Source organism: Octopus bimaculoides, chromosome 16, assembly GCF_046866305.1.
Source record: "Octopus bimaculoides isolate indiv1 chromosome 16, ASM4686630v1, whole genome shotgun sequence".
Lineage (NCBI taxonomy): Eukaryota > Metazoa > Mollusca > Cephalopoda > Octopoda > Octopodidae > Octopus > Octopus bimaculoides.
Genome location: NC_142943.1, coordinates 29,759,698 through 29,787,487, shown reverse-complemented (window position 1 = coordinate 29,787,487; position 27,790 = coordinate 29,759,698). Strand labels below are relative to the sequence as shown.

Below are 27,790 nucleotides of genomic sequence, written 5' to 3'. Positions count from 1 at the left end.
CCATACCGTTATTCTTACCATTAGAGATTTGGGAATAAAGACAAACGATTTTTATAACTGCGTTCATATATTGCTAATCGTTATGAAAAATAATTTTTCGGATAGGAAAAAAAAAAGGAATCAAAAACGATTCCTAAGTTATTACCAAATAGACCAAATGTGTGATTTAGTATCAGAATGGTACCATTCTTTTAAATATCTACCCTAGCCTGGAAGTAGCTTCACTATTGACTTGTACGGAAATAGCCCAGGTCTGACATATAATGAACTGAATCACATAGAGTCTATGAAGAACCACAGCTTAGATATTTGTTTCTACTAGTTGGTTCTGAGGAGCTATTTCTCTCGCTTTTCCCTCTCTCAGATAAACAAATCTGAAGCAGCCGGAACCAATTTTGACAATTAAGTTGCTCCACTCTACCTTTTTTTTTCTATCTCAACCACCAACAAAACAGAGATGAGAAAGACAAGCTAATAGAGGAGCCTGTAACATCGTAACACAATCTGCTAGAAATATCAACCAAATTTTTCTCATATTACAATCTATTCTTTCAAAAAGGGAAGGACAGTTGATAATGTAATCCTAAATATACCATTTCTGGAGAGAAAAAAAAGATAAAAAAAGAAATGGAAAACGGGTAGTTGAGGCTGTAATATCTTTGAGTATATCTGATATGATCTGGAACTAAACAACAGCAGAGTTTAGCCAATTTTACAGAATGTATTCAAGTTAGTTGTTTATAGAATTGTAATTAATTTCAATCGTCTTTCAGAAGTTTAATGAAACAACATAAATACCGTGGTTAGCAAATAATTATATAAACCACCGCTCCCTCCGGAGTTAAGTAAAAGGGTAATATTTCTTCTACACAATGGTTAATGAAAAACAACTAACAACGAGTGCAAGTTAACTTGAAAAAATAAGCTATTGAGATTTGGTTTCGATTCATAGTTCCAGCTATTTCAGCTGCTGTCCTTGAGAAAGGCATGGATGTTATGCAATCTTTTTCTTCTTTTCACCTATCAAATTGCTCTCTTGTGTCTATCTAAAGAAATTAATAAATAAAATAAAATAGATAAAGATAATAATTTCTTTATTCACCACTAAAGGTGTCCACAAAGACCAAGAATGGTACAGAACAATATAATACGATATATGAGGACAGATAAAAAAAAGGAGAGGGCTTCTGAGGGTTACTCGTGGAAACTTCCACAAAAATCACGACTACCCTGACTGCTAAAGGCAAGGGCCCTTATCATAAATCATCCAGTGGGATCAACCCTGACAAATAAATGAGTTAGGAAAAGAAATTAATTTAAATGAAAAATGTTAGCTGGAAATTTAACCACCTCCCAAAACAAGTTAAATAAGAAACAGGTGAAAAAAGAAAAGAAAAAGAAACAAGATTTGTGTGGAAAGTAAGACAGGAGCAGCCAAAAACAGACGAATTTCGGTAAAGCTATGTTAGAGGTACGCCAACATCGTCATGAGGTGCTCTGCGAATGTAAACAGCACCATGCCAAAGCTAGAGTTACTTAAGAACTGGTCTGGTTTATACGCAATAGAGCAGCAACACACGTCGGAGCCGCGACTTCACTACAAAGATGCGTGAGTAATTGTTAGTCCCCTTCTCGTAGTTTTAGACCTTTCTGTTTTTCTTTCTTTCTTTTATTTTGGATGTATTTTCGCGTCTAATTTCTACCTACACCAAACCAATTCAAGTGTATTGTTGAGGTTGAAATGGTCAGTCGAAGGGGTGAAAAATTATAGATCTTACAAACGTGGGATTTTCACCAGTAAGTGAATGGATAAGCAGTTATTTATACTGCTTGGATAGAAACTAGTTGAAGGCTACGAGTGGTAGTAGTAGTAGTAGTAGTAGTAGTAGTAGTAGTATAAATAATAATATAGGGCTACTAAATATAAAGATAGTTGATATTGCCTCTGAGCAATTCTCGAAAAGTTTCCTTTCAAATAAGGAACTTGCTCCGAAACAATTACCAACACTTTCATCAGATTCCGGATTTTATGTACATACACGCATGCATATACATATGTACTCGTACGCGCGTGCGCAACACACACATACACACACATACACACACATATATATACACTTATACACACACACACACATATATATGCATGTATAAATATATATACACATATATTTATATATATGCATACATATATATACTAGTCTGTATGTGTATAGATGGATATATATACATACATGTATATACATATATACACACATATGCATGTATATATATATATATATATATTGGTCATCCCTTCTTATACGTATGTATATATGTATATATTATGCCACTCAGCAAGGGGGCCGGCCTTGTCACGCTATGTGTCACGCTGAATCTCTCTGAGAACTACATTAGGGGTACACATGTCTGTGGAGTGCTCAGCCACTTGCACGTTAATTTCATGAGCAAGCTGTTCCGTTGATCGTATCAGCTGGGACCCTCGTCGTCGTAATTGACAGAATGCTCCTTTAATATATATATGCATATATACAAACATACATGTATAAACTTACATATATATGTATATACACAGGCATATATAGGTACAGGACATCTATATATATATATATAAACATACATACATATATATATATACATATATATAAGTGCATTGCAACTTGTCAGAAATGGTTAAAAAAGGGGACAGAAAGTGGACATAGAAGTCAAGTAGAGGAAGCTAGGAAGTCCATTCACAATAGTAAAAGAATTGAATAGGTTCATCAGTGTTGGGGAATTTCAGGAAGCATTGAATTTTCAAAGGATGTCATGTCTTGACAGCTAGCCACTGACATGGGTAGAATGTTACATGCTTCAATAATTCTGAGCAGGAAAAAAATTGTTTCTGAAAATCATGGATGTTGCACTGTTTTTGATAATATAATCATGTCTACAAGTGGTAGAGGTATTGAATTCAAAATGCTGGCCAAAGTTGTGGGAAATGTGACAGATAATCTTGTGGGCTTCTACTAAGTCAGCCGCTAGATATGAAAGCGTTTGTGTGTCAATGCCCTGAGAAGCACTACATTCAAGATATGGTAAGTGAGTGACAGAGGATATTCATCTGGTTGCATGTCTCTGGACTGCTTTGAATAAATTAATATTCTGGACAAGATGGAAGTCCTAAACTGGAGATGCTAACTTTAAATGTGGACATATAGCTATAAATAGTTTAACCCTTTAGCATTCAGATTACTCTGTCAAATATAAAGCCTGTTTAATTACATTGTTTTAAATTAATTGTACAACATCTTGTAACTCTGAGATTTTGATGATGTCCCTGTTTATTTTTAGAATGACTTTGTAGGGTAGATGTGAGAGGTCAGAGCTGGCTGGTTTGAGCATAAAACAAGAAGACAATTTTGGCTTGATATGGCCGGTTTAAACACTAAAGGGTTAAATAGATAGCTGGTGAGTAACTGACAAAGCTAGGGCCATCTTAACAGTATCATAGGTCCCTGAACAAATCAATGCACTAGGTCCTATAATTTTTATTTATTGACAGCAAATTATAGCATATATTGATCCGAATTAGGCCCCTTGAGCTGTTAAGCTTCTGGGTAACTGTACAGTATACTTGTGACCTAAGGTGACATTGGATAAAAGTTTTGCTGAGTACGGCTCAGACACTTCTGACCTTTTTGACAATCTCAAAACTGTTGTTCATCCACTGCAGATCCTTGTTGACATTAACGCCTTGGTCAAGGCAGCGAGCTGGCAGAAAACATAGCACGCTAGGCAAAATGCTTAGCGGTATTTCGTCTGTCTTTACTTTCTGAGTTCAAATTCCACCAAGGTTGACTTTGCCTTTCATCCTTTTGAGGCCGATAAATTAAGTACCAGTTGCATACTGGGGTTGATCTAATCGACTGGCCGCCTTTCCCATAATTTCGGGCCTTGTGCCGAGAGTAGAAAAGAATAAGGCCTTGGTCACTTTCACCAGTAGACTACTTAATGTTGGTGTCATGGATGGTGAATTCTGAGTTTTAACTCATATTATGTATAGTAGTTCACTAGTTTACTGTGAGTTGCCAGTCAGCAATCTATTGCTGCATTGTGTCTAAACCAAATTGTCAGAAAGATTTATAGTGTATGATCCGTTTATTTTATCTCGAGGTACAACTTAATGTCATTTGCATTTTTTACTGTAGAAACATACTTCAAATTGGTATCTGTTTCCAAACCTGGGCACCAATCTATTAATCTGTTAATCAACAAAGTTAACATTTTCATTAATAATTTAACTTTTAAGTTAACTTTGGAAATCATTATTGGACTAATTAACTTCTATTACATTTAACTTCCATTAACTCAAGTCAACTTCTGTTAACTTCAATTGAATTGAAGTTAACAGATTTTATAGTTTTGGCACTTTTTAAAAGTGTGTTTAGGTGGGTTTTAGAGCAAAAACTGATTTTTCACCTTTTCTATAAAGAAAATTAATGTTAATGGTTTATCAATAACTTTGGTTAAATTTTTAAAGAATTAACTGGTTGACAGTTAACAAAGTTAACTTTTTGGTTCTGGATTCACAGTTAACAATGTTAACTTTTTGATTAACGGTGCCCACCTTTGTCTATTTCATTAATGTATGCAACAAATAAAAGGGGACTGAGGACAGATCTCTTCAGGACACCAGGTGTTGCATGAAGTGCAGAATGTTCTAGTTAATGTGACTACCACATTTCAGTTAAGAATGCAGAACTTCAGCCAGTTACAAAGATTAGCCTCCACCCCACTGCCGAGAGCTTTGCAATAAGTATTTTGTGTGGCACAGAATTAAAGGCTTTGCTGAAGACAAGATTGACAACATCCATCCATGAGCTGTCATCTGTGATTTGGGTGATGTCTTCAAAAAATTTGATGAGTTTACCACAGCAGCAAGAGTTAGGGATAAATCCAAATTAGGTTCTAAGAGTTCCAGAAGTCCCTGAGTGTCAGAGAGACACTCAGGGATCCATCAGTTTGGTGATACAGCATTTAAGACTGATCAAATGGTTAATTGACAGGTGGTGTGCAGTCACTATTTTTGAATGGGGGAATAAAGCTGGCAATCTTCCACTTTTCTGGTGAAATGTATATATTAATCCAAAATTGGAAAAGTAGTGAAACTTGGTGCAGTGGAAAGAGCCTGCCATGTTTGAGAAGCAGTGACACCATCAAAATCAGGGGAGGCATAGTTGCATATACGCTTGAGGTGGCATTGCAGCATTAAATTTAGCAGATGTTATGGAGTTTGGTTTCAATAGTGGTGAAGACAGTACATTTGGATTTTCATTAATAAAAATGCCAACATACTATTCAACAGTAAGATCTGCACACTCTTTGAGATCATCTGGGATCATCTGTAAGTTATATAGGGACGGTGAAGAAGGCTAATTGGAGAGTGAGGCCTCTATTTCAAAGGTACATATTTTCAGAACTCTTTACTCTCTGGTTTGGTTGCTGTGTTGTTTAAATTTAAGTACTGCGTCTTTTAAGTCACCTTCGTGACATGGTTTGACACTCTGTTGCCCCTTCTTCTCTTTTCGTCTGTTCTATGTAATCTGTATCCAAGTTCAGCATCTCATCATCCTTTCCTGACTGACAGTAAAGAAGAGGGTGAAGAGCAGCAGAATAATAATAATAATGATGCAGTAGACAGGGGAGAATAAGAGGAAGGGAAATGGTGTGTGTGTGTGTGAGGGTAGGTTGCATGAGAGTTACTGGAGGGGCAGATGTAGTATATGGTGAGAAAGAGAGATGTATGGTGATTGACAAGGAGAGAAAATTTGGTCGTGCAGAGGAGTGATCAATGTAAAATGTGAGTGGAGAGCAACAGTATTAAGAATGTCAATATATCATATCACTCCTATAAATTATTTATGTCCGTGAGCATTTTAATAGTGAAATTGCATTAACACTTTCATTACAGTATTTATTTTGAGATGCTCTGTTTCTTTCAATTACTTTAAAATTTAACAAAGAATTTAGTAAAATAACTTCGTTATCATTAAGCCAATGTTAGGAACATAAATTGTGACTAAAGTTTGGTGGAAAATTTTAATTCAAAACTTATGAAAACAAGACATTTGTACTTAGAGCCAGAAGCAGTTTCAACCAGGTTGGTATCAAAGGGGTTAAAAATTGTTTATTATATATTTTAACCCATGTGTTACCATATTTCCGTTGAGATGCTCTGTGTTTCTTTCAATTACTTTAAATATAACAAAGAATTTAGTAAAATAACTTAGTTATCATAAAGCTAGTGTCAGGAACATAAATTGTGACTAAGGTTTGGAGGAAGATTTTAATTCAAAACTTATGAAAACAAGACATTTGTACACAGAGCCAGAGCGGGTTTCAACCAGGTTACTAACGAACGGGTTAAATACAATAACAATTTATTACAGAAGTTCACAGAGGCAAGAAAAATTGTTTTTTTTCTATTTCAGTGAAACATAACCTGCAAGTCTTGTCTCATTGTTTTAGATGGGATGGTGAACAGTTTCAATTGGAAGACTTTGTCAGTTTGAATCAAGATATTATTGGAAAGAAATTTATCTGAAATGTTATGGGTGCTTTTAAAAATAAAGAAGCATGAAGATAAGAAGAGCTTATCCTTATTAAAGCCAGTAGAGGCCCTGTCTGCAGAGATTAGAAGGGAAGTTGAGAGAAAAACAAATAAAATCGTAATGTAACAGAAATCTGTACCACCATCAAGGATGTTTGCCAATCTAGTGATGAGTAGTTGAGATAATACTAATCACTCACGGAGATAAGCAGAATTTACAGGGGGTGGAGGTGGGGATATCAGTTCTGTTGACTGGCAGAACAACAGCTTTGTTAACTATTATAGAAGCAATGGCTATATACAAGAGAGGGGGGGAGAGGTTGTAATGGATTTAAGTAATGGACCTTGTAATAAAGGTGATAGTGAGTCATAGCAAAGCTAGTATAGGATTCAGTTGAGTTTCGTTAAATGCACCCCCCCCCCGCCCTGTTAACTCTTTTGTTACCATATATGTGTTGAAATGCACTGTTTTTGTTTTGTTGCAAAGGTGGTTTGGCTGCTTGAATAGTGGGGAAATGAAGATATATTTTGTTGGCTGCGTAAACAACCACTGGAACACACTTGCAAATATGAATTGCTGGACATCAAGATATTTGGTGTTGAGCTATTTATGATGACCAACGTAAAAAATATTTGCTGACTGGGAGAGAGAGAAAAGCCATGTCACATCGATAGAAGTTATTTATGAGACATTATGTGAATATTCAGTTTGGTCAATTCAAGAACATGAAAGTGTCTGGAACCATCAGAGTGGCAAAAGTGGAGGTAGGAGTTAATCAGCTGCCTTCAGCACTCGGCAATTAAGTTGAGAGCCAAAATGGTCTTTTATTGGGTACAAGAACATTTGAGAAAACCATATCAGGCTAAAGCCTCAAAATGATGTGTCTGTGGAGTGCTCAGCCACTTGCACGTTAATTTCATGAGCAGGCTGTTCCGTTGATCGGATCAGCTGGAACCCTCGACGTTGTAAGCGACAGAGTGCCAACAACAACAACATGATCAAAGCCATACCAGCTGTGACAGTCCTGTCCCTTTATGTATCTAGGATTATATCGTCCAATATGTCTTTTCCTCTTTCCTTTTAAGCTTGTTGGGTGCAATATGATGAACTTGACTTCTATTTCTGGCAAGTAGATTGGCCACACACACATACATGTATGTATGTTTGTATGTATGTATGTATGTATGTATGTATGTATGTATGTATGTATGCTCACACTCCATTATTGGCTTGTGCTGCTTTTGTTATTGCTGTTGTTGTAAACATGTGTCACACCAAAATGGAGAACCTGCAAAAGTTATGGAGGCCAATCCTTCTCTTGAAACTTAACAACAACAACAACAACAACAACAACAATAATAATGAAATCTTTTCTGGAAAACAAATAGATAGAATATTGAGATGCAAGAGTCAGAAGATAATGTTGTATTTTATTGGTACAAAGTGTACTGTAGGTTTTGGAATGATTCCAATATCTTTATGCTTCAAGTGGTTTCTTTCCAGAGTATCTTAGTCCTTCTGTCTGGCACTCAAAGAAGTAAACAAAAAAAAACAAAATTCTTATTAGCTTAGTCAGAGAAGGGAAAGGCAGTGCCCATGATCCTTTTCAAGACTGGTAGAAGGATTGGTTGAAGAAATCTTTAAACCAAAGACTGGGACTAAATACTTGCAGCTGAGAGGAATTTTGAAGGCCAAGGGCCAGGAGGGGATTTTAAAGGCAGAAGGACCAAGAGAGGATGTTAAACCAAGCAACGGGTTAAGTCTACCTTTAAGGAAATGAACTCTCCCTTTCATAGCATTCTACAGAGTTCCATTACCCAGGTAACCTAATTAGTGTGAGAAGTGACAGTTGTAAAAGCCTAATTGCCAGAATAATTCTTTGAATAAGCCTTTCTCTCCTTGTGAAGCACAAGGCCGTCAGTGGTTTTTCTTCCCTGTTCTTCAATCTGGGCTGACTTTTCTGCTTCCTGATGGTCAGAAACGGGATCAACCTTGCAGCTTGCTTTCAGGTTTTACTGCTCCTCTGTCGGCGGTGTGTAAAAAGCACCATTTGAGTGTAGTTGATGTTAGTACCACCTGACTGGCCCTCATGCCGGTGGCACATAAAAAGCACCCACTACACTCTTGGAGTGGTTGGCATTAGGAAGGGCATCCAGCTGTAGAAACTTTGCCAGATCAGATTGGAGCTTGGTGCAGCCTTCTGGCTCACCGGCCCTCAGTCAAACCGTCCAACCCCTGCCAGTATGGAAAGTGGACGTTAAACAACGATGACGATGATGATGATGATGATGATGTCCCCATCTCTCAGGTCTTGTTTGTTTTGCATTGTCATTGATTTTTCTGTGACTTAGCTTTTCTTCTAGGTAGGGGTGTTGGCCCTATGCACACTGATTTTTACCTTTGGGAAGAGGTGGTCCATCTTCACTAACCTTTGACCTACTGGAAGCTCATGCTCCATTGGAATAACTATAAGAGTCATTGAGGCATTCAAGCCACCACACTGTATCAAGGACTGGGCCTTGTGGTGGTCAATACATGCTGAGTACTTTACTTTATCAACCCCTGGAAAGCTTTAAAAGGGCACATAAATATAAAAGATATATAAATAACTTGACATTGAAGCTATCAGCCAGTGTTCAGCCTGGGTCAAGATGATGACTGCTGGAAGATCCTATGTCTGGCAACAGGACTCTGCACCATGCTACACAAGCAGGAGAACCCAGTCATGACTGTCAGACAGTTTCTGCAACCACATAACCCCTAACATCTGGCCATCTAACTCCCCACACTGCAACCTCCTTGATTATTGTGTGTGGGACACAGTTGAGCAAGAGACCCACAAGACTCCTTGTAACATTAAAGATGAACTGAAGGCAAGGATTATGACAGCATTCACCAACTTAAACAAGGAGACTGTTCAGAAAAGCTATAAGAGATTCCAAAATGATCTGGAGGCCGTGGTTGCAGCCAATGACAATTTTATTGAATAAATTTACTCTTTATAGTATTTCAAGATATTTTAATGTAATTTTGGTAAATATATCTGTTAAATTGAGATGTCAGTGTTATTTTCATTTGTGTGTAATTTAGATGATGATATATTCACTGCACCCTGTCTATATATATATATTGTGGTGTTAGAAAGGTCATCCAGCTGAAGAAGTCATCCCAAAACAGATGACTGGAGTCTGGTGCAACTCTTCGGCTTGCCAGCTCCTGTCAAATCATCCAACCCATGCCAGCATGGAAAATGGACATTAAGTAATTACAATGATATGTATTATTGGTCAGTTATCCATAAGTCAGAAACAAAAGCATAATTTAAAAGAGAATTTGAGTAGTTATACTTTTATATCGTCAAGTAGTATATTCCTTGTTTTGGCAAATAACTGGTCAGGTTACCAGTGGTTTCACATTTATTGTTGCACCTGGCAATACAGACATACTGGCTAGAAATGCACGTGCATGGACACACACACACACACACACACACACACACACACACACACACACACACACACACACACACACACACACGACTAGAATACTAACAATTATAAAGTACTAGCAGAAATACCCGGCTTTGCCCGGGTTAAAGAGAATAATGAAATCTAAAAACGCCGTCTAGACTACGCAACCCTCAACTGTTAGTAGCTACGATACCATATTTCTACATTAATAACTCCCCAATCCATGCCAGCATGGAACATAGACATTAAGTGGAATGCCAGTCTCTCATCTAGGAGGGCCTTGAAATCAATGTTACCAACTGGGGACTATGTGTGTCGCAGTGATAATAAAAAGACCCAAAGGAGGTCTGCAACGAAATAATTTTACTCAACACTTTGCAAGTGAATCAGTGGAGGCAAAGATGCGTCTCATTTACTTGACAATTTATGCACCACATTGCAGAAATCACAATGTAAGTATATCTGAAAGGGTAGTCTTACACTGTTGTACTGTTGAATTACAAATAATGCTCATCTGTTATGTTCGGGTTAAAATTTCATCATCAAAAATATATGAATTTTCATGGGAGTTATGGCCGTTATACATAGAATATAATTTCCAAATTTCATAAAGATCCGTTCAGTACTTTTGACGTAGTTTTGAATAAGAAAACAAATGACTAATGTGTGTGTTTGTGTGCATGTGTTTGTGTGTGATGGGTGTATATATGTATAGATATTTGTATGCATGTATATATATGTATATATGTGTACATATTACATGTATATCTATATATATATACATCTACACATATGTATACATATACATGTATGCATATAGATCTAGATCTATATATATATCTATGCATATACGTGTACATATACATGTATATGTATACATATACATCTCTTTCTCTCTCTTTCTCTCTCTTTCTCTCTTTCTCTCTCTCTGAAAGTATCTGTCATTACAGTATCGAAATGTGATTGTTTCAGTTAGTGGAATAACGTGTACATATACATCTATATGTATACATATACATCTCTCTCTCTCTCTCTTTCTCTCTTTCTCTCTCTCTCTGAAAGTATCTGTCATTACAGTATCGAAATGTGATTGTTTCAGTTAGTAGAATAGTTTCATTTTTAAAGTGAAAGTATTTAACATGAGTGTTTTTGTTTCAATTTTGACACGTAATACTTAAATAGCGGAGGAGATATTATGTTGCCGTGGGCTCGAACTCTGCAAGAAGTTTAATTTTTTTTTGACTAAAACACAACTGGAACCCTAAGTAAGGCATGTGTAAAATTTGAATGAAATTGGTTGCGTAGTTCTCGAGTTTTAGGGATTCACACAGACAGACAGACAGACAGACAGACAGACACACATTCTCATTTTTATATATATAGATAATTGGGAACAAGAACATTTGAGAAAACCATATCATGTCACAGCCTCATGCTGATTGGTTGTTTAACCCTTTCGTTACCAACCTGGCTGAAACCGCTTCTGGCTCTGTAATACAAATCTCTTGTTTTCATAAGTTTTGAATTAAAATCTTCCACCAAACCTTAGTCACAATTTGTGTTCCTAGCACTAGCTGAATGATAACTAAGCTATTTTACTAAATTCTTTGCTATATTTAAAGTAACTGAAAGAAACACAGAGCATCTCAACAGAAATAGAGTAACAAAAGGGTTAATTGAACAATCATGTGAAACTGTGGTGGTTCACTTCTGGTGTCTGACTGGTTATCTGGTGATTAGGGTTTTGAATCTATAGATGGAATCTATCCACTACCGTCTGGCAATCGCAATGACTTGTTCTGCTGTGGGTCAGTGACAGTTGATCAAAAACTTTTTCAATTTATAAAAAAAGGAGAGAACTTTAAAATAGCAAGCGATCATTATTTATTTTTGATCCAGGCCTGTTGAAACGCCAAGTATTTTCTTGGTTAGCTTGTTCCAAGACACATCTCACGGATGTTCTGCATTGCATCATCAATGCTGCTTCTGGGATTCTGGGATCTCAGTGGGATCTGGGCTTTTCAACATCAGACCCCACTTCACCTGGTTAACCCAGCTGGAGCTGATCGAAACCCAACTTGCAACCTGGTAGCAGCAAACCATCAGTTTGCCCTCTTTATTCAGAGCCACTGTCAAGTGGCCTGCTCTGCAGCTTCAGTTGTGCCATATATGGTCCACCTCTTTGCTGCACCAGCAACTCCAAGCCTAGTCAAAGCTTTGCAGTATGAACAGTAATAGAATAAAAGATGTTTTATTTTCATACAACTGATATTTCATAGAATTTTTTTTCAAAATATTGACCACCAACATCGATTCATGTTGAATGAATTGTTTTCAAAAAATAATTCTATTTGTATTAATTAGCTGTTCCAACCTAACTTGATTATATTGTTTATAAACATTGTAAAAAATCACTTTGAGGAGATGACAAATGCTACAAGGCATTGAAATTCTATTATTGGTTGATGAAATTCTGTCAGCACATTGGCAGATGGCACCGACATATAACATGGTTTCAACATATCACAGATCATCAATGGCAGCTAGCCAAGCTAAGTACCAGACAGAAAATCAGTCAAGCTGATGTAGAATAATGCTGGCCTAACAGCAATGATGTCACAGAAAGCTGGCAGGCTGTGTATAAATTAGTTGGTAGTGAAAGAAGCAGTCTTTGGAATGAGTATTAATTAGCACACCCAACCTAACTTGGGTGTGTTGTTTATAAAGCCTTAAACTGCTGTAAGTATTTAGACATGTATTTTATTTGTAATTTTCTCTTATAGCATTTTTTTTTTGTGCATTAACAAAAAACAAATGTTGAAAATTTACATTTTTCCCCTGTTGCCCTGATTGTTAGTTCTCGGAGCATTGACACACCAAAGTTTTGGCTTCTACCAAGTGACTTAGTAGAAGCCCACAAGATTATCTGTCACATTTCCCACAACTTTGGCCAGCATTTTGAATTCAATACCTCTACCACTTGTAGACATGGTTATATTATCAAAAAAACAGTGCAGCATCCATGATTTTCAGAAACAAATTTTTCCTGCTCAGAATCATTGAAGCATGTAACATTCTACCCATGTCAGTCGTTAGCTGTCAAGACATGACATTCTTTGAAAGTGGACTTCTATGTCCACTTTCTGTCCCCTCTTTTAACCATTTCTGACAAGTTGCAGGGCACTTGAGTATTCTGTGCAATAAGCTCATTATCATAATTTACTTATATTCATCATCATCATCATCATCATCGTCGTCGTCGTCGTCGTCGTCGTCGTTGTCGTCATTTAACACCTGTTTTCCATGCTGATGTGGATTGTGCCAGCTTACAAGGCCAGGGGCTGCACCAGGTTTCATAGTCTGTTTTTAGCTTGGTTCCTATAGCTGGATGCCCTTTCCAAAATATACTTGGTGCTTTTTCCATGGCACCATAACCAGTGTTTCTTATGTGGCACCTTGATTTTAAAATAAAAGACAAGTTACTGTTAATATATACTCATTGAGTGTGCACCTGGAAGATTGCCCAGGAGAAAACTGATTTTCTTTGTTAGATTTTAATGCCTGGTCTGTTGGACAATAAAAAGGTTGAAGAATCACTGTTGTTGGATTGTTCTTGGGACAACGGTTAACCTTATTCTGGTCGTGAAGGTTTACACTTTATCCTTTACTTGTTCCAATTGTTTGACTATGGCCATGCAGGAGCACCACCTTGAAGGGTTTCAGTTGAATAAATTGACTCCATTTCTTATTTTTTAAACCTGGTACATATTCTATTGGCCTCTTATGCAAACTGTTAAGTTACAGGGATGTAAACAAACCAGCACTGGTTGTCAAGTGATGGTGGTGGGAACAAACACAAAGACACACATGCCCTCATGCTGGTGGCATGTAAAAAGCACTGACTACACTCTCGGAGTGGTTGGCATTAGGAAAGGCATTCAGCTGTAGAAACTTTTCCAAATCAGATTGGAGCCTGGTGCAGCCTCCCAGCTTGCCAGTTCTCAGTCAAACCATCCAACCCATGCCAGTATGGAAAGCAGACATTAAACAACGACAATGACGATGATGATGATATATGTCTCTCTCTCTCTCTCTCTCTCTCTATATATATATATATATATATATATATATATATGCTGTCCAACTCATGCCACCATACAAAGTGAACAGCGAATAATGATGATGTTGATAATAGTATACACCGAGTTTCTTTCAGTTTTCGTGTACCAAATCCACTGACAGGTCTTTGGTCAGCCCAAGGCTAAAAGAGAGGACATTTGCACAAGGTGGCATGCAGTGGGACTGAACCCAGAACATTGAAGTTGGCAAGCAAACTTCTTATCACACAGCCACACCTCCTATTTCTAATAAGTTGAGTGACCATAGGGGGCAGGGGGTGGGGGTGGCTCTGTGCCATTCTGATTGGTCTGGGCTGAACACACTCAGTCCCATTTCTTTAAGCAGTTGTGAGTTTTAACATTTTGATAAACGGATCTTTGTCAGTCGGGTCAGTCGGGTTGGTTGCATGGGGCTTGGGTTTTCCAATTTCATTTCCTGTTTTTTCAAACTTGATAATCTGGTGAGACAAATGGTGGGGGAAGAAGGCAATTCTAAAGGGGTTCTGTGTGTGTGTGTGTGTGTGTGTGTCTGTATGTGTGTGTCTGTGTGTGTCTGTGTGTGTGTCTCTGTGTGTGTGTCTCTGTGTGTGTGTGTGTGTGTGTGTGTGTGTCTGCGTGTGTGTGTGTCTGCGTGTGTGTCTACATGTGTGTCTGCGTGTGTGTGTGTCTGTGTGTGTGTGTGTCTGTGTCTGCATGTGTGTGCATTTGTGTGAGAGAGTCCATGCAAGTAATGTGGAGGTGGAGGCAAAGCAGACAAATAAATATGGCAGGAGTGTTACAGGGACATCCTGACTGAAGAAAGACAGATTATGTATTGTGATATCCTGTGGGTGGATTTAGGGATTTATTTACATAAGTATTGAAAATAGCAAGTGGGATAGGCACATTCTCCTCAGCGAATTTATAAATTGTATTTAAATCTTGTGTAAACTTCCTTAAAAATCTATTGGGTTGGTGCATAATTATTGCAACAAATTTTATTCAGCAAAAACCAATAACAACATGTAACAAAAACATCTTTAAATGATTATTCCGGAGCATATTCACCATCTACTTCAATTACTGCTTCCCATTTGCTTGGCAGACAGTCAGACTGTCATTTAAAGATGATTTTATTTTAAATATTGTTATTGCTTTTGTTGAATAAAATTTATTGAAAAAAAGCGGCAATAATTATGCACCAACCCAATAGTTTACACTGTATCACATTATGTTCGACAACTTCAATTACCCCTCCTCCGATTATGTCTACTATGTCAATAGTATTGTTGGGATGGGAGTAAGGGAATAGTCTGCCCTGGGTGACACTCTTATGGTGTTTGCACTTTGGGGGTGTGCTGTATTTATCAACCCTGAAAGGATGAAAGGCAAAGTCAACCTCAGCAGAATTTGAATTCACAAGGTAAAGACAGACGAAATACCACTAAGCATTTTACCCAGCATGCTAACATTTCTGCCAGCTTGCTGCCTTAGTTCAGTTGATATAGTGAATAAATCCGGGTAAGAAGGCTGGCCTATATATAAACATGACGTTCTTTTGAAAAGACCAATCGTTTTGTTCCTATATTTGCAGTGAATTTCAACTATTTCATTTACACTGACAAGAACCACAAACCAAAAAAGAAAGGAAAAAAAATAAAACTAAAATCAAACTAGAAAAATAAAAATGAGAAAATCAACGGTCATGAGTACACAAGGCAAATATTTTGGTGAGAAGCAGCAAAAGAAAATTTCTTACAAAGAAACTTTAAGAAGCATATCTCTGTGAAACCGGAACCAGAAAAGCTTAGTTAATGGCAGTTTAAAGTTCACTGAAATCTTGGGTGCAGGAGTGGTTGTGTAGTAAGAAGATTACTTCCTCACCACATGGTTCTGGGTTCAGTCTCAATGTATGGCACTTTGGGCAAGTGTCTTCAACTATATCCTCGGTCTGACCAAAGCCTTGTGAGTGGATTTGGTAGTAGACGGAAACTGAACAAAACCCATTGTATATATGTATATATATTTTAGTATATATATATATATATATATATATTATTTTATTCTTTTATTTTTTGACTTGTTTCAGTCGCTTGACTTCGGTCATGTTAGAGTGCCACCTTTAGTCAAACAAACCAACCCTAGGACTTATTCTTTGTAAGTCTAGTACTACTCTATTGGTCCCTTATGTTGAACTGCTAAGTTACAGAGGATATGAACACACCAACATCAGTTGTCAAGTGATGGAGGTGGGAACAGACACAGACACACACACACACAAATATATACATTATATATATATATATATATATATATATATATATATATATATACACGATGGGCTTCTTTCAGTTTCTGTCTACTAAATCCACTCAGCTTTGGTCGGGCTGAGGCTATAGTAAAAGACACTTACCCAAGGTGCCACACAGTGGGACTGAACCCAGAACCATGTGGTTGGTAAGCAAGCTTCTTACCGTGTGTGGGTGGGTGGTGGGTGTTTGTACCCCACTGCTGCTTGATAACTGGTGTTAGCTTGCATACTTCCTCGTAACTTATCAGTTTGGCAAAAGAGACTGATAGAATACCTACCAGGTATAAAAAAAAGAGAAAAGAAAAATAAGTACAGGGGTTGCTTTGTTCGCCTAAAAATTCTTCAAAGCAATGCCCCAACATGGCCACGACCTGATGACTGAAACACATATAAGCTAAAAGATGATCCGATGAAAGATATACAGTTCAATGTATTGAACCCCATTGAACACTTTCATGTGGAGTAATCAGTTTTGTGTGAGTGCTGTATGCAGAAGGATGGGAGTGGGGGTATTTGTACATGGTGGTGGTGGTGGTTGGGGAGGTGATTGCCAGTGCTTGTGGGATCAAATTTAATATCTGTCAGTTTTGTGAAGTGACAATGCCTACATTTTCTAATTAAGTGATTGTTGCCATTTGTTGCTCATCATGTGATGCAGGGAATTAGTAAAATCCAAGTTGTGTTTCTTCTGTTCTCACAATTGTGAAGCACTGCTGGGAGAGAGAGAGAGCGAAAAGAGGAAGAGAGGGAGGTAGATAGATAAAAATAGAGATAGATAGACAGCAGACAAATAGATAAATAGATAGATAGATAGACAGATTGGAGCCTGGTGTTGCCATCCGGTTTCACCAGTCCTCAGTCAAATCGTCCAACCCATGCTAGCATGGAAAGCGGACGTTAAACGATGATGATGATGATGATGATAGACAGATATTGATAGAAAGATAGAAAGATAGATAGATAGATAGATAGATAGAGAGATAGATAGATAGATAGCTACAGAGGTGGGATGAACTTTAATAGCTCACATGTTTTATCTCTTGACAGAGTTACAAGCTATACACTTTTTGAAGTAGACTCAACTGACTTGAATGAAGAAACTTTAAAGTTCATAATTTGGGTTTATTTGCAGAGGTCGACATATGATCCCAGGTCAATCCTCACATTCCTTCACTTTTCTTTCTTTTTTTTCTTCTTAAAGTGCATCTAGGATCACATTATTTTATACAATATGTCTCTTTTTTAAAGACAGTAGTGTGACTTAAGAGAGATTTGGCTGTTGTTTCTAGCAGAGTAAACAACTGCACCCATAAAAGCTCCGTAATCGTTTCTACTCTAGGCACAAGGCCCGAAATGTTTTAGGAGGGGATTAAGTCAATTAGATCGATCCCAGTACGCAACTGGTACTTAATTTATCGACCCTGAAAGGATGAAAGGCAAAGTCGACCTCGGCTGAATTTGAACTCAGAACATAAAGTCAGACGAAATACTGCTAAGCATTTCGCCCTGTGTGCTAACGTTTCTGCCAGCTCACTACCTTACACACATACACACACACACACTCACAATGTTGATTTACATGTAATAAATCAACAGTATGTGTGTGTGTGTGTGTGTGTGTCTGCTTGTGTGTGTGCGTGTGCGCGCACTTTTTCTGTTATTTATTCAACTAAACTGTTGAAGAGACTTGTGGTGTGTGCGTACGAGTAGATGTAATCGCCTTACCTCGGTTTTCCTTTCCTCGACTGCGAGTCCGTCTTGCGGTATCCGATCCTTGAAGCTTGCCTTGACCCAAAGTACACCAGGAATAGCAGCTGCTTCTCCCAAACCTTCCCAAACCTAGACCGTCGCTTAACACGTCTTGTCCTGACCGCAGCCCCGTTCGAAAAAGGCACGAATGCCAATCGAGGCTCCCTCTGCCCTTTTTCTCCTTCCGGTCGACTCGCCCTTCCGGTCAGCCTCCCCAGACACTGACGTCATACCACACGCCACCCTGATCTTAAAGATCACGTTCACCCCTACTCCAATTCGAAGTCCGCCATCCAACCGGGCAGGCGCCCTACATGTCGAGATCTTCTCAAGCTAGGTGGCTCGTTTCCATCGCACTCTTCATCCGACGAAGTGGCTATCCTGCGCAGATCCAGCACGTGACGTGGCATTCCATCCACAGAGACATTGTTTCTGGAATTGACCGCTGTCACTGTTCCCCTGCCCCATTGTGATGTGCAGCGTGCCTTCGGCGGCTTGACCCAAACTTCCTCCCCTACTTTCACGCCGGCGGGTCCTTTCTCTTCCTTGCAGAACTCCGGCGTCTTACAGGGATGCCTCCATTCATATTTGAACACCGCTCTGTGCGGCACAGACTCTTCCGCTTGTCCGGATCGGGGAGACATATTGTACCAGTAGACCGTTTCCAGGGGCGAAATGTGCCCCCTTTCAGCTATGGCCTTGATCGTCCGATGGTGCCTCTCAACGATTCCGTTGCCACTCGGTCTATACGCTGCTCTAAATAATCGTCGCACCTTCCACCGGTCAAGCATCTCTCCCAACGCTTCCGAACGAAGCGCCGCCCCGTTGTCCATTAGCAGTTCTTCCACAGGACCCCTCTCCAAGAATATCCCGTTCAGAATGCGGGCAATCTCATCGGCAATGCCTGTCCTCAGCTCCCTCCAAATGGCCAGCCGGCCCGGCCCGCAGTCGACCATGCTGAGATACATTTCCTGACGTTAGTGCGTCACATCCACAGCCAGTCTCCTCCAGTTGCACTCTACTGAGAGGTTCCCCTGCTCATGCCCACCCGGGGCGGGGTCAATGGACTGGCATCTGTCACATTTCGCGACCACTTTCTTGACGTTTCTCCTAGTGACGTCAGCATCAACCATTTTCGCCAGATACAGGGTCCTATCCACCCCCAAGTGGTGCATAGCATGTAGCTCCTTCAGTTCAGAGTCACCCAGCCGACACGCTGCTGCTATCCCTTTCCTTGCTTCCTCCGGTTCCTCCAGCCACACCCTTTTCACCCTGGTCAGTGCGTCCGCCCTGTTTCTTTCCGAAGGCACGAAAACCACGTTCAGCTCCAATCCAAACTCGGCAATCAGCTCTCCCAGAACTCCTAGGCGGCGTTTCACCAACATCTCCGGTGCACCTTACGTCTGGACTCTCTTCTCGCTGGTAATTACTGTTCCTACCCAGCCGACCACGGTGGCCGAATCCGTCCGGATCTCGATCGAGCGCAGTCCCCATCTCAAGGCCAAGTTCACCCCTTTCAGCACCGCATCTAGTTCGGCGACATTGATGTGGTTGAAGTCGTCCGCTTTCCGTAGCCAGGCCGCATCCTCCACCTCAGCACTCCACCAAACCGTCCCGCACTCCGTCTTAGGCACATACCAGTTTCCTCTGACCGGGTCTTCCGCTCTCGTTCTCTCCAGGATTTCCCGCATCATCGCCTCTCCTACCTTGTCACTCCAACTCTCCCCCTCCGCTCGTCTCTTGATGTAACTACATGCAATGCGCAACCAACCAGTGATCGGATAGTGTCCGATCAACTTCCCACAAACAGAGAACAACTCTCTCCTGCTGACGCTGGAACTCAGCTCTGGGATCTCGTTTCCTCTCCGGAACACCAGCTCGCCCGATCTGTCTTTTTGTAGCTTCAGCCCCAGCGCAGCTCCCCCCACCATCGACTCAGGCGGCTTCGCCATCAGCCCGAACCTCTCCAGGTGTCTCACTACCTCGGTGGCTGGCACTACAGTCTCGTCAACCAAAATGTCGTCGATGTAAGAACTGGTGGCCTTCCTTATTCTCTCCTCTTTCCCTAGGACAGATTTGAGCACCATCGCCATAATTTTTGGAGCGGAATTCAGCCCGAAACCCAGCCTGGTTAAACAGTACGTCCGGCCCTTGTACCGCACCAGCTGGTATCGCCACAGCTTGTCACTCACACGGAGCTGCAAATATGCCGACTTCAAGTCGACGATCGTCGCTGCCGTGGTCGACTGTCTCCACACACGTAACGTCTCACCGCAAACGTCTGTTGCCTCGCCTCCTGTGTGGCACGATATATGGTCGTTCAGTTCCCTAAAGTCCAGCACCGGTCTGACTTTTCCTTTCGTCGGCTGCACCACCGCCATCAGAGGCAGCACTCCACTCACCACCTCCTCTTTCCACGGGACAAGGACTCCTTCCTTGATCCATGTCTCTACCTCCTCATCGAACTCGATGCTGGTAGCAGCTCACCCTGTTCTTTAGTAGTGGGGGCTCATCCTTCCATCGCCACTCTATCGTCCACCTCCGACCATCAAACGCCACCTGAAAATCTTTGTCTTTGATGGTGTAAGCGGCGCTATCCTCGACGGGGCTCTGCTCTCCCTGGCGGTCCAGACTCACGGCACACAATGCCCCCACGCTTCCGAACGTGACCTCATCTCCTGCATTCCTAACGCCACCAAGACGGTTGATGGCGTCCATCCCCAACACGACATCAACCCCGTCTATCACATAGTCGATCACGATCACCCGTAGCCTCAGCGCCACGCTCGGTAATGCTATCTCCAGACTGGAGCTGCCCCTGCAACGGATCTCTCTACCGTCGACCGCTCGGACGCTACTCGTCCCATCCCATTTCTTCACCACCCTTGGCGTCACGAGGGTAGTCGTGCAACCCGTGTCCACGAGGGCCTTGAACTTCTTCCCCTCGACCTCGACTCCGACCATGGGCAGCTCCTCTACTTGGTTGTGGGGAAAGTTTGAGAGGCAGCAACTTCCCCACGGTCGTTTCCCTGGTCGCAATCACGGGCGATGTGCCCAGTCTTCCTGCATAGATAGCAGATGGGCCCCGATTCGGCGCATTCCCTCGCCATGTGCGGCCCCTGACATTTGAAACACCGGCCCGAGAACAGCCGCTGTCGTTGCTCAGTAGGCTTCCTCACGCCGCTCTCAGGCTGTCGTCTGTCGGAACGTGCCTCTGTCGCCGCCATCGCTATCAGCTTCCTTCCGACGTGCTGTGTCAACACGCGAGCTTGCGCTACTAGCTCGCTGAGCGCCATCTTCCTCCCGCCAGGCAACTGCTGTAATCAGATCCCTACGTCGTCGGGGAATCCATTTACAAACGCCAGCCGCGCCGCTCTGTCCAGGCCTTCTCCCGTAAACCCAGCCAGTGTGGCCAGTCTTCACACTTCCGCCGCGTATTCATCCACCTGTTCTCCCCCCCATCTAATCGTTCCTAGTTTTACGAAGGCAGCGTACTCGCTCTCCGTATATGCCTCTCTCAGCCTCCGTTCGACGTTCTCTGCACTTAATCTTTCTTCCTCGTCCATTTCTAGGTAGAGGGTCAGGGCGCTCCCTTCCAAGTACAGAGCCATGAGACTCGCCACATCACTTATTCCTTGCAGCTTGGCAACGAGCCTAATTTTTCGTATCCAAGCCATCACATCTCCTTCGCCATTAAAAGGCCTGATCACATCGCTGGTGATCCTAATCTTGGTGGCTGCCATCGCGGCGAATTTCTGCACGTGGTGCCAAAATAGCTTGTGGTGTGTGCGTACGAGTAGATGTAATCGCCTTACCTCGGTTTTCCTTTCCTCGACTGCGAGTCCGTCTTGCGGTATCCGATCCTTGAAGCTTGCCCCGACCCAAAGTACACGAGGAATAGCAGCTGCTTCTCCCAAACCTTCCCAAACCTAGACCATCGCTTAACACGTCTTGTCCTGACCGCAGCCCCGTTTGAAAAAGGCACGAATGCCGATCGAGGCTCCCTCTGCCCTTTTCCCCCTTCCGGTCGACTCGCCCTTCCGGTCAGCCTCCCCAGACACTGACGTCATACCACAAGACTATTTGAACAAATTGACCCCGTTACTTTTTTATTTGAAGTCTGGTTCTTATTCTGTCAGACTTTTTTTTATCAGACAAACAAAAGCACAATGGTAAATACACACACACACACACGGCAGATTTCTACTCAATTTCCACCTACCAAATTCACTCACATACAAGACAATAGTCCAGCTCGGGGTTATAATATTGCTGTGCAATAGGACTGAACTCAAAACCACATAGTTGCAAATCAAGCTTCTTAACCACACAGCTGTGCCTATGATTTGATGATATTTTTAGCAGATCCACAAAGCACTGACACCAGTGATTCCCAACACTTCCTGGTGTTTCAAACATGTCTACTAAATACTAGATTAAGTATTTAAATGTGTCAAACGACAGTGTTTTGTCTGTAGAAAGGTGGTGAGCTGGCAGAATCGTTAGCATGCTGGACGAAATATTTAGCAGTAGTTTGCCCATCGCTACATTCTAGGTTCAAATTCTGCCAAGGTCGACTTTGTCTTTCATCCTTTTGGGGTTGATAAATTAAGTACCAGTAGAATACTGGGGGTTTGTGTAATCGACTTACGTCCTCCCCATAGATTTTTGGCCTTCTGTTTATAGTAGAAAAAAAAATTATTTTGTCTATAGAAATATCTTTTAGAAATAGTTGTGTCTATTAACTTTTGAGGTGTCTGTATACGGGAAGCAACATATTCCAACAACCAAACAAGCAAGATAAAACGATAATTCTTTCTATTAACATGCGCGCATGCACACATATATGCACATACACACACACACATATAGATGCACACACATGCATAATATATATGCACACACACATGCATATACATACACTCTTACACATACACACACACATCCCATACATATTCACATACTCATAGATATGTACGCGCAGAAGCCAGGTTGACATTGCTCCTATTAGATAAACCAATTTGCCTTTAACAAGAGAGATATGTCATCATCATCATCATCATCCTCATCATCGTCATCACCACCATCACCACCACCATAATCATTTAATATGTTTTTAATGATGATGATGATGATGATGGTCTGATACTAATCAGCAGATAGGATGTAATTATTTACATGTGTGTGTGTGTGTGTGTGTGTGTGTGTGTGTGTGTGTGTGTGTGTGTGTGTGTGTGTTGTTTTATATCTATTCTAAAAGAGCTGCATTTTCTCTCTCTTTTGTAATAAGGGAAGGTATTACATGTCATTCTGTCACCAGCATCCGGTTTAGAGTCATTAGTGAATATTAGTCTCCACCCTTAGAAACACACATAAATAATTTCCCTCGAGAATGACTAATACAACAATAAATATGAAAAAACATGATTGGCTCTTGGCAAACTTCGGAAAACTACTGGCCCAGTTCATGAGATATATTTAAGTCAAAATGACATCTACAATGAGAAAGTTTGCGGCTGCCGAAATCCTTTTTCCATCAGGGTCACCATTTTATAATGGAATTGAAGGCTTGTGATACCTGTGGAGCATCTCCTTCTCCCATTGCAATTGTTTCTGTAGTCTTAAGGATCTGGAACTCGAAAAAGAAGCTTACAAGCGGAGTGCAATTCAATAGTCATTTACTTTTGGTTCTCGTTCATGTGGCTCACTCCCAGTGACCATCTTTATGACAGCGCATGGTTTGTTATAGCTCTGTTCACATGAGATTCATTACTTCTGGAGATAACAGGTGAAGTTAGAGCAGGATAAGAGTCTGCTGTGAGCTGCCAGCTTCGCAGAGTTTCTCATCATATGCGAGAAGGAAGAGAGAGAAAGAATGTCTTAATTCTCCTGCTTAAAGAGTCGTTGTCGATGAGAGTCTCGCTGTCGTCTCACGCATGGCAAATGGTTGCTGGTGAGATCTTGCTCCTACAGCTACCAGCAAGATCTTGTACAAAATAGCGCTGGCTTCTTGTGCCTCACCACATGTCTTTATTTCTCTTCTCAGGCATGATTGTATGGTAAGAAGTGTGCTTTCAGGCCACATGGTCCTGAGTCCAGTCCTATTGCATGGTTCCTTGAGCAAGTATCTTCTACTCTGGTCCTGAGCTGACCAACACTTCGTTAATGGATTTGGTAGACAGAAACTGGAAAAAAAACTGTCACACACATGCACGCACACACGCACACACACACACACACACACACACACACACACACACACACACACATGTATATCAGCATCATTTAATGTCCGTTTTCTATGCTGCCATAGGTTAGACAGTTTGACTGGAGATGGCAAGGCTGGAGAGCTGCATCAGGATCCAGTCATCTGTTTTAGCATGGTTTCTACAGCTGGATGTCCTTCCTAATGCCACTCACTCAGCAGAGTATACTAGGTGCCTTTTGTGTGTCACTGGCACGGGTGCCATTCACTCGTCACGACTGTGTATGTCTGTGTGTCTTTGTCTCTGCGTTTGTCCCCCGTCACTGCTTGACAACTGCTGTTGGTGAACTTATGTCCCCCATAACTTAGCAGTTTCTGCTTACTAAATCCACTCACAGGGCTTTGGTCAGCCCTAGGTTATAGTAGAAGACACTTGCCCAAGGTGCAATGCAGTGGGGCTGAACTCGAAACAATGCGATTGGGTAGGTAGCTTCTTACCACACAGCCATGTCGACACCTTACTGATCTTCGTTTTACATCCCTGATTTTCACATCCCATTATAATGGCTATCGAAAGGGGAGATGTGATAAACAATCATATAAACTTGATGACCAATTTTCTAAAATTAAATGACATATGCTTGACATGATAAAAATGTTTGTAAACAACAGCGGTAAATATTTATCTGTTCGGTGAATAAATTGGACCAGTTTTATGATCAACACAATGCATTAATAAACTAATTTGTAATATTGGGCAGAGGGTAAAATGGGAATGGCTTTTGTGCCACTCACCTTCTTCCCAACATCAGAGTCATTTGTGGTGTGTGAAAAGGTGAAAAACTAAAGTCCAGAGCTAAAATTGAATCAGACTCAAGTGATTTCATTATCTAATTTCAGTTCTATACTTAAGCCATTTACATCCTACCATTTATATCCTGTGCAGTAGTACCTCAGTTTATGAACACTTTTGATCATAAATAAATTGTGATTTATATATATATATATATCATCATCATCATCATTGTTTAACATTCGTTTTCTGTGCTGGCATGGGTTAGATGGTTTGACTGAGGACTGGCAAGCCAGAAGGCTGTGCCAAGCTCCAATTTGATCTGGCAGTATTTCTACAGCTGGATGCCCTTCCTAATGCCAACCACTCCGAGAGTGTAGTGGCTGCTTTTTATGTGCCACTGGCTCAAGGAACCAGTCAGGTGGCACTGGCATCAACCCATACTTGAATGGTGCTCGATAAATTAAGTACCAGTTGTGTACTGGGTTGATCTAATCGACTGATCTCCTCCCCCAAAATTTCAGGCCTTGTACCTAGAGTAGAAAAGAATTTTGGTATTAGGAACTGGGAGAATTGTTAACATGTTGGACAAAATGCTTACTGCCATTGCTTCTGGCTGTCTTTACATTGTGAGTTCAAACCCTGGCAAGGTCAACTTTGCCTTTCATCCTTTCAGGTTCAAAAAAAGATAAAGTACCAATCAAGTCACCAACCTCTTCTTCTAAAACAGTTGGCACCATACCAAAATTTCAAACATAAATTGCAATATTATTTACATTTCTGTTTTATTTTCTATTTGCAGTGTCCTCAACAAGAAAACTGGAATTCTTTTTCCCATTTCTTCTTGTTCTTGTGGAAAGCATTGCAAGTTACCGACATAATGGACAATTAGGTATAATATATTCTATCTTTTCACTTTTACTCGTTGCAGTCATTGGACTGCAACCATGCTGGGGCACCACCTTGAGGGGTTTAGTCCAGTCATTCCCAACCAAAGACCCCTTTTATTTAAATGAGTTTTCCAATGGACCCCTTTTAATATGCTTATCCTTATGGGTATTCTTGTATTCTTTTACTTGTTTCAGTCATTTGACTGTGGCCATGCTGGAGCACCGCCTTTAGCTGAAGGAGTCGACCCCAGGACTTATTCTTTGTAAACCTAGTACTTACTCTATTGGTCTCTTTTGCTGAACCACTAAGTTATGGGTTACGGGGATGTAAACAAATCAACATCGGTTTTCCAGTAATGGTGGGGGGAACTTACAATACATTTAGGATGTTTAATTTTACTATAAATTAATTATTATTAATAATGTTTCTTTATTTTTTAATTTTTTATTCTTACAGGATTGATAGAATGCAGACAAAATTTAAAAGGACCACTGTGGCGGGCTATGGTAGGTGACAGTGGGGCAGTGGTCAGCACTGGTTACCCAAACAGCTATTCTTCCCACCCTGATACGATGTGCGAAGTGCTCTTACGTACCTGTAATAGCTGCCGATTTCTAATAGAACTCAAGAAATTGCATTTCCCATCATGCAATGGGACATCTTTAGGGAATTTTACAACAAAGACAAATGTGGAAAACCAGTGCATAAGTGGGTGTGTATTATTGCCTAATAATTCAGTTAAGAAAAAGTATTTGCTTGACAGAATTAATAGAGCAGCAGATATAATAATAATAATAATAATAATAATAATAATAATAATAATAATAATAATAATAATAATAATAATAATAATAATAATGATATTAAAAATAATAATAATAATAATGAAATTATTGTGTATAGTGCTCAGGTGCAACTCATCAAAGGTGCATGTACAGTACATAGAATTATGTAACAACAAAATTTTAAAATCAAACAAAATCAACAAACAATAAAGATTTTTTTGTTTGTTCTTGCTTTTGTTTCCAGATGTGACCATCTCTATATCTCAGAAGTCGACCATCCTTACAGTTTATATTCTCATCGGAATTATTTCGATGTTAACGAGACATCGACATATGTTTCAATCTCGTCCCATATCCGAATTGTCCATTGTATGTCACAAACGAATCTGGCAGCAGGAAAAATGTTTAAGATTAATTACAAGGTTGTAGGTAAGTTATTGACATGTTAATTACAAGGTATGTTCAGGAAAGTTAAGCCTTGCTATTTTCATTTGCTCTACTTTAGCTGCTATTAATTCTGTTGTTTAGGCCTGGGTCAGCCTTGATCAGAACACCTGCAACCAAAGATGCTCCAGTTGGGACCATTGCATTCCATCCTTTTGTCTTTTTACTTGTTTCACTCATGAAATTGTGGCCATGCTGGGGCACCTCCACAATAATTGTTTTATTTTTTTTTAAAGCCTGGTACTTATTCTGTCAATCTCTTTTGCTGAACTGCTTAGCTATGGGGACATAAAAACAACCATACTGGTTGTCAAGTGGTAGGGGGGGGGGACAAACACAGATGTGTTTGTACGCACGTGCGCACACACACACACACGCACACACACACACACACACACACAGCTGACCTTTTTTCAGTCTACTGAATCCACTCTCAAGGTGCCACACAGTGG

General features: G+C 40.5%; 1 protein-coding gene across 3 annotated transcripts in view; it reads left to right on the top strand.

Annotated features, from left to right (window-relative positions):
• The first annotated feature begins 332 nt into the window (after window positions 1-332).
• LOC106870685 (uncharacterized) overlaps window positions 333-27,790 on the top strand; it is a 39,544-nt gene continuing 12,086 nt past the window's right edge. Inside the window, exons 1-4 of one of the 3 annotated variants that reach the window (XM_089364314.1) lie at window positions 333-1,609; window positions 26,021-26,110; window positions 26,566-26,821; window positions 27,139-27,323. In XM_089364314.1, the coding sequence (XP_089220440.1) occupies window positions 1,606-1,609; window positions 26,021-26,110; window positions 26,566-26,821; window positions 27,139-27,323 (535 nt within the window). In that variant the 5' untranslated portion in view covers window positions 333-1,605. Of the gene's footprint in view, window positions 1,610-26,020; window positions 26,111-26,565; window positions 26,822-27,138; window positions 27,324-27,790 lie in introns of those variants that run through there. The other 2 variants (XR_016244620.1, XM_089364315.1) reach the window with 2 other exon arrangements.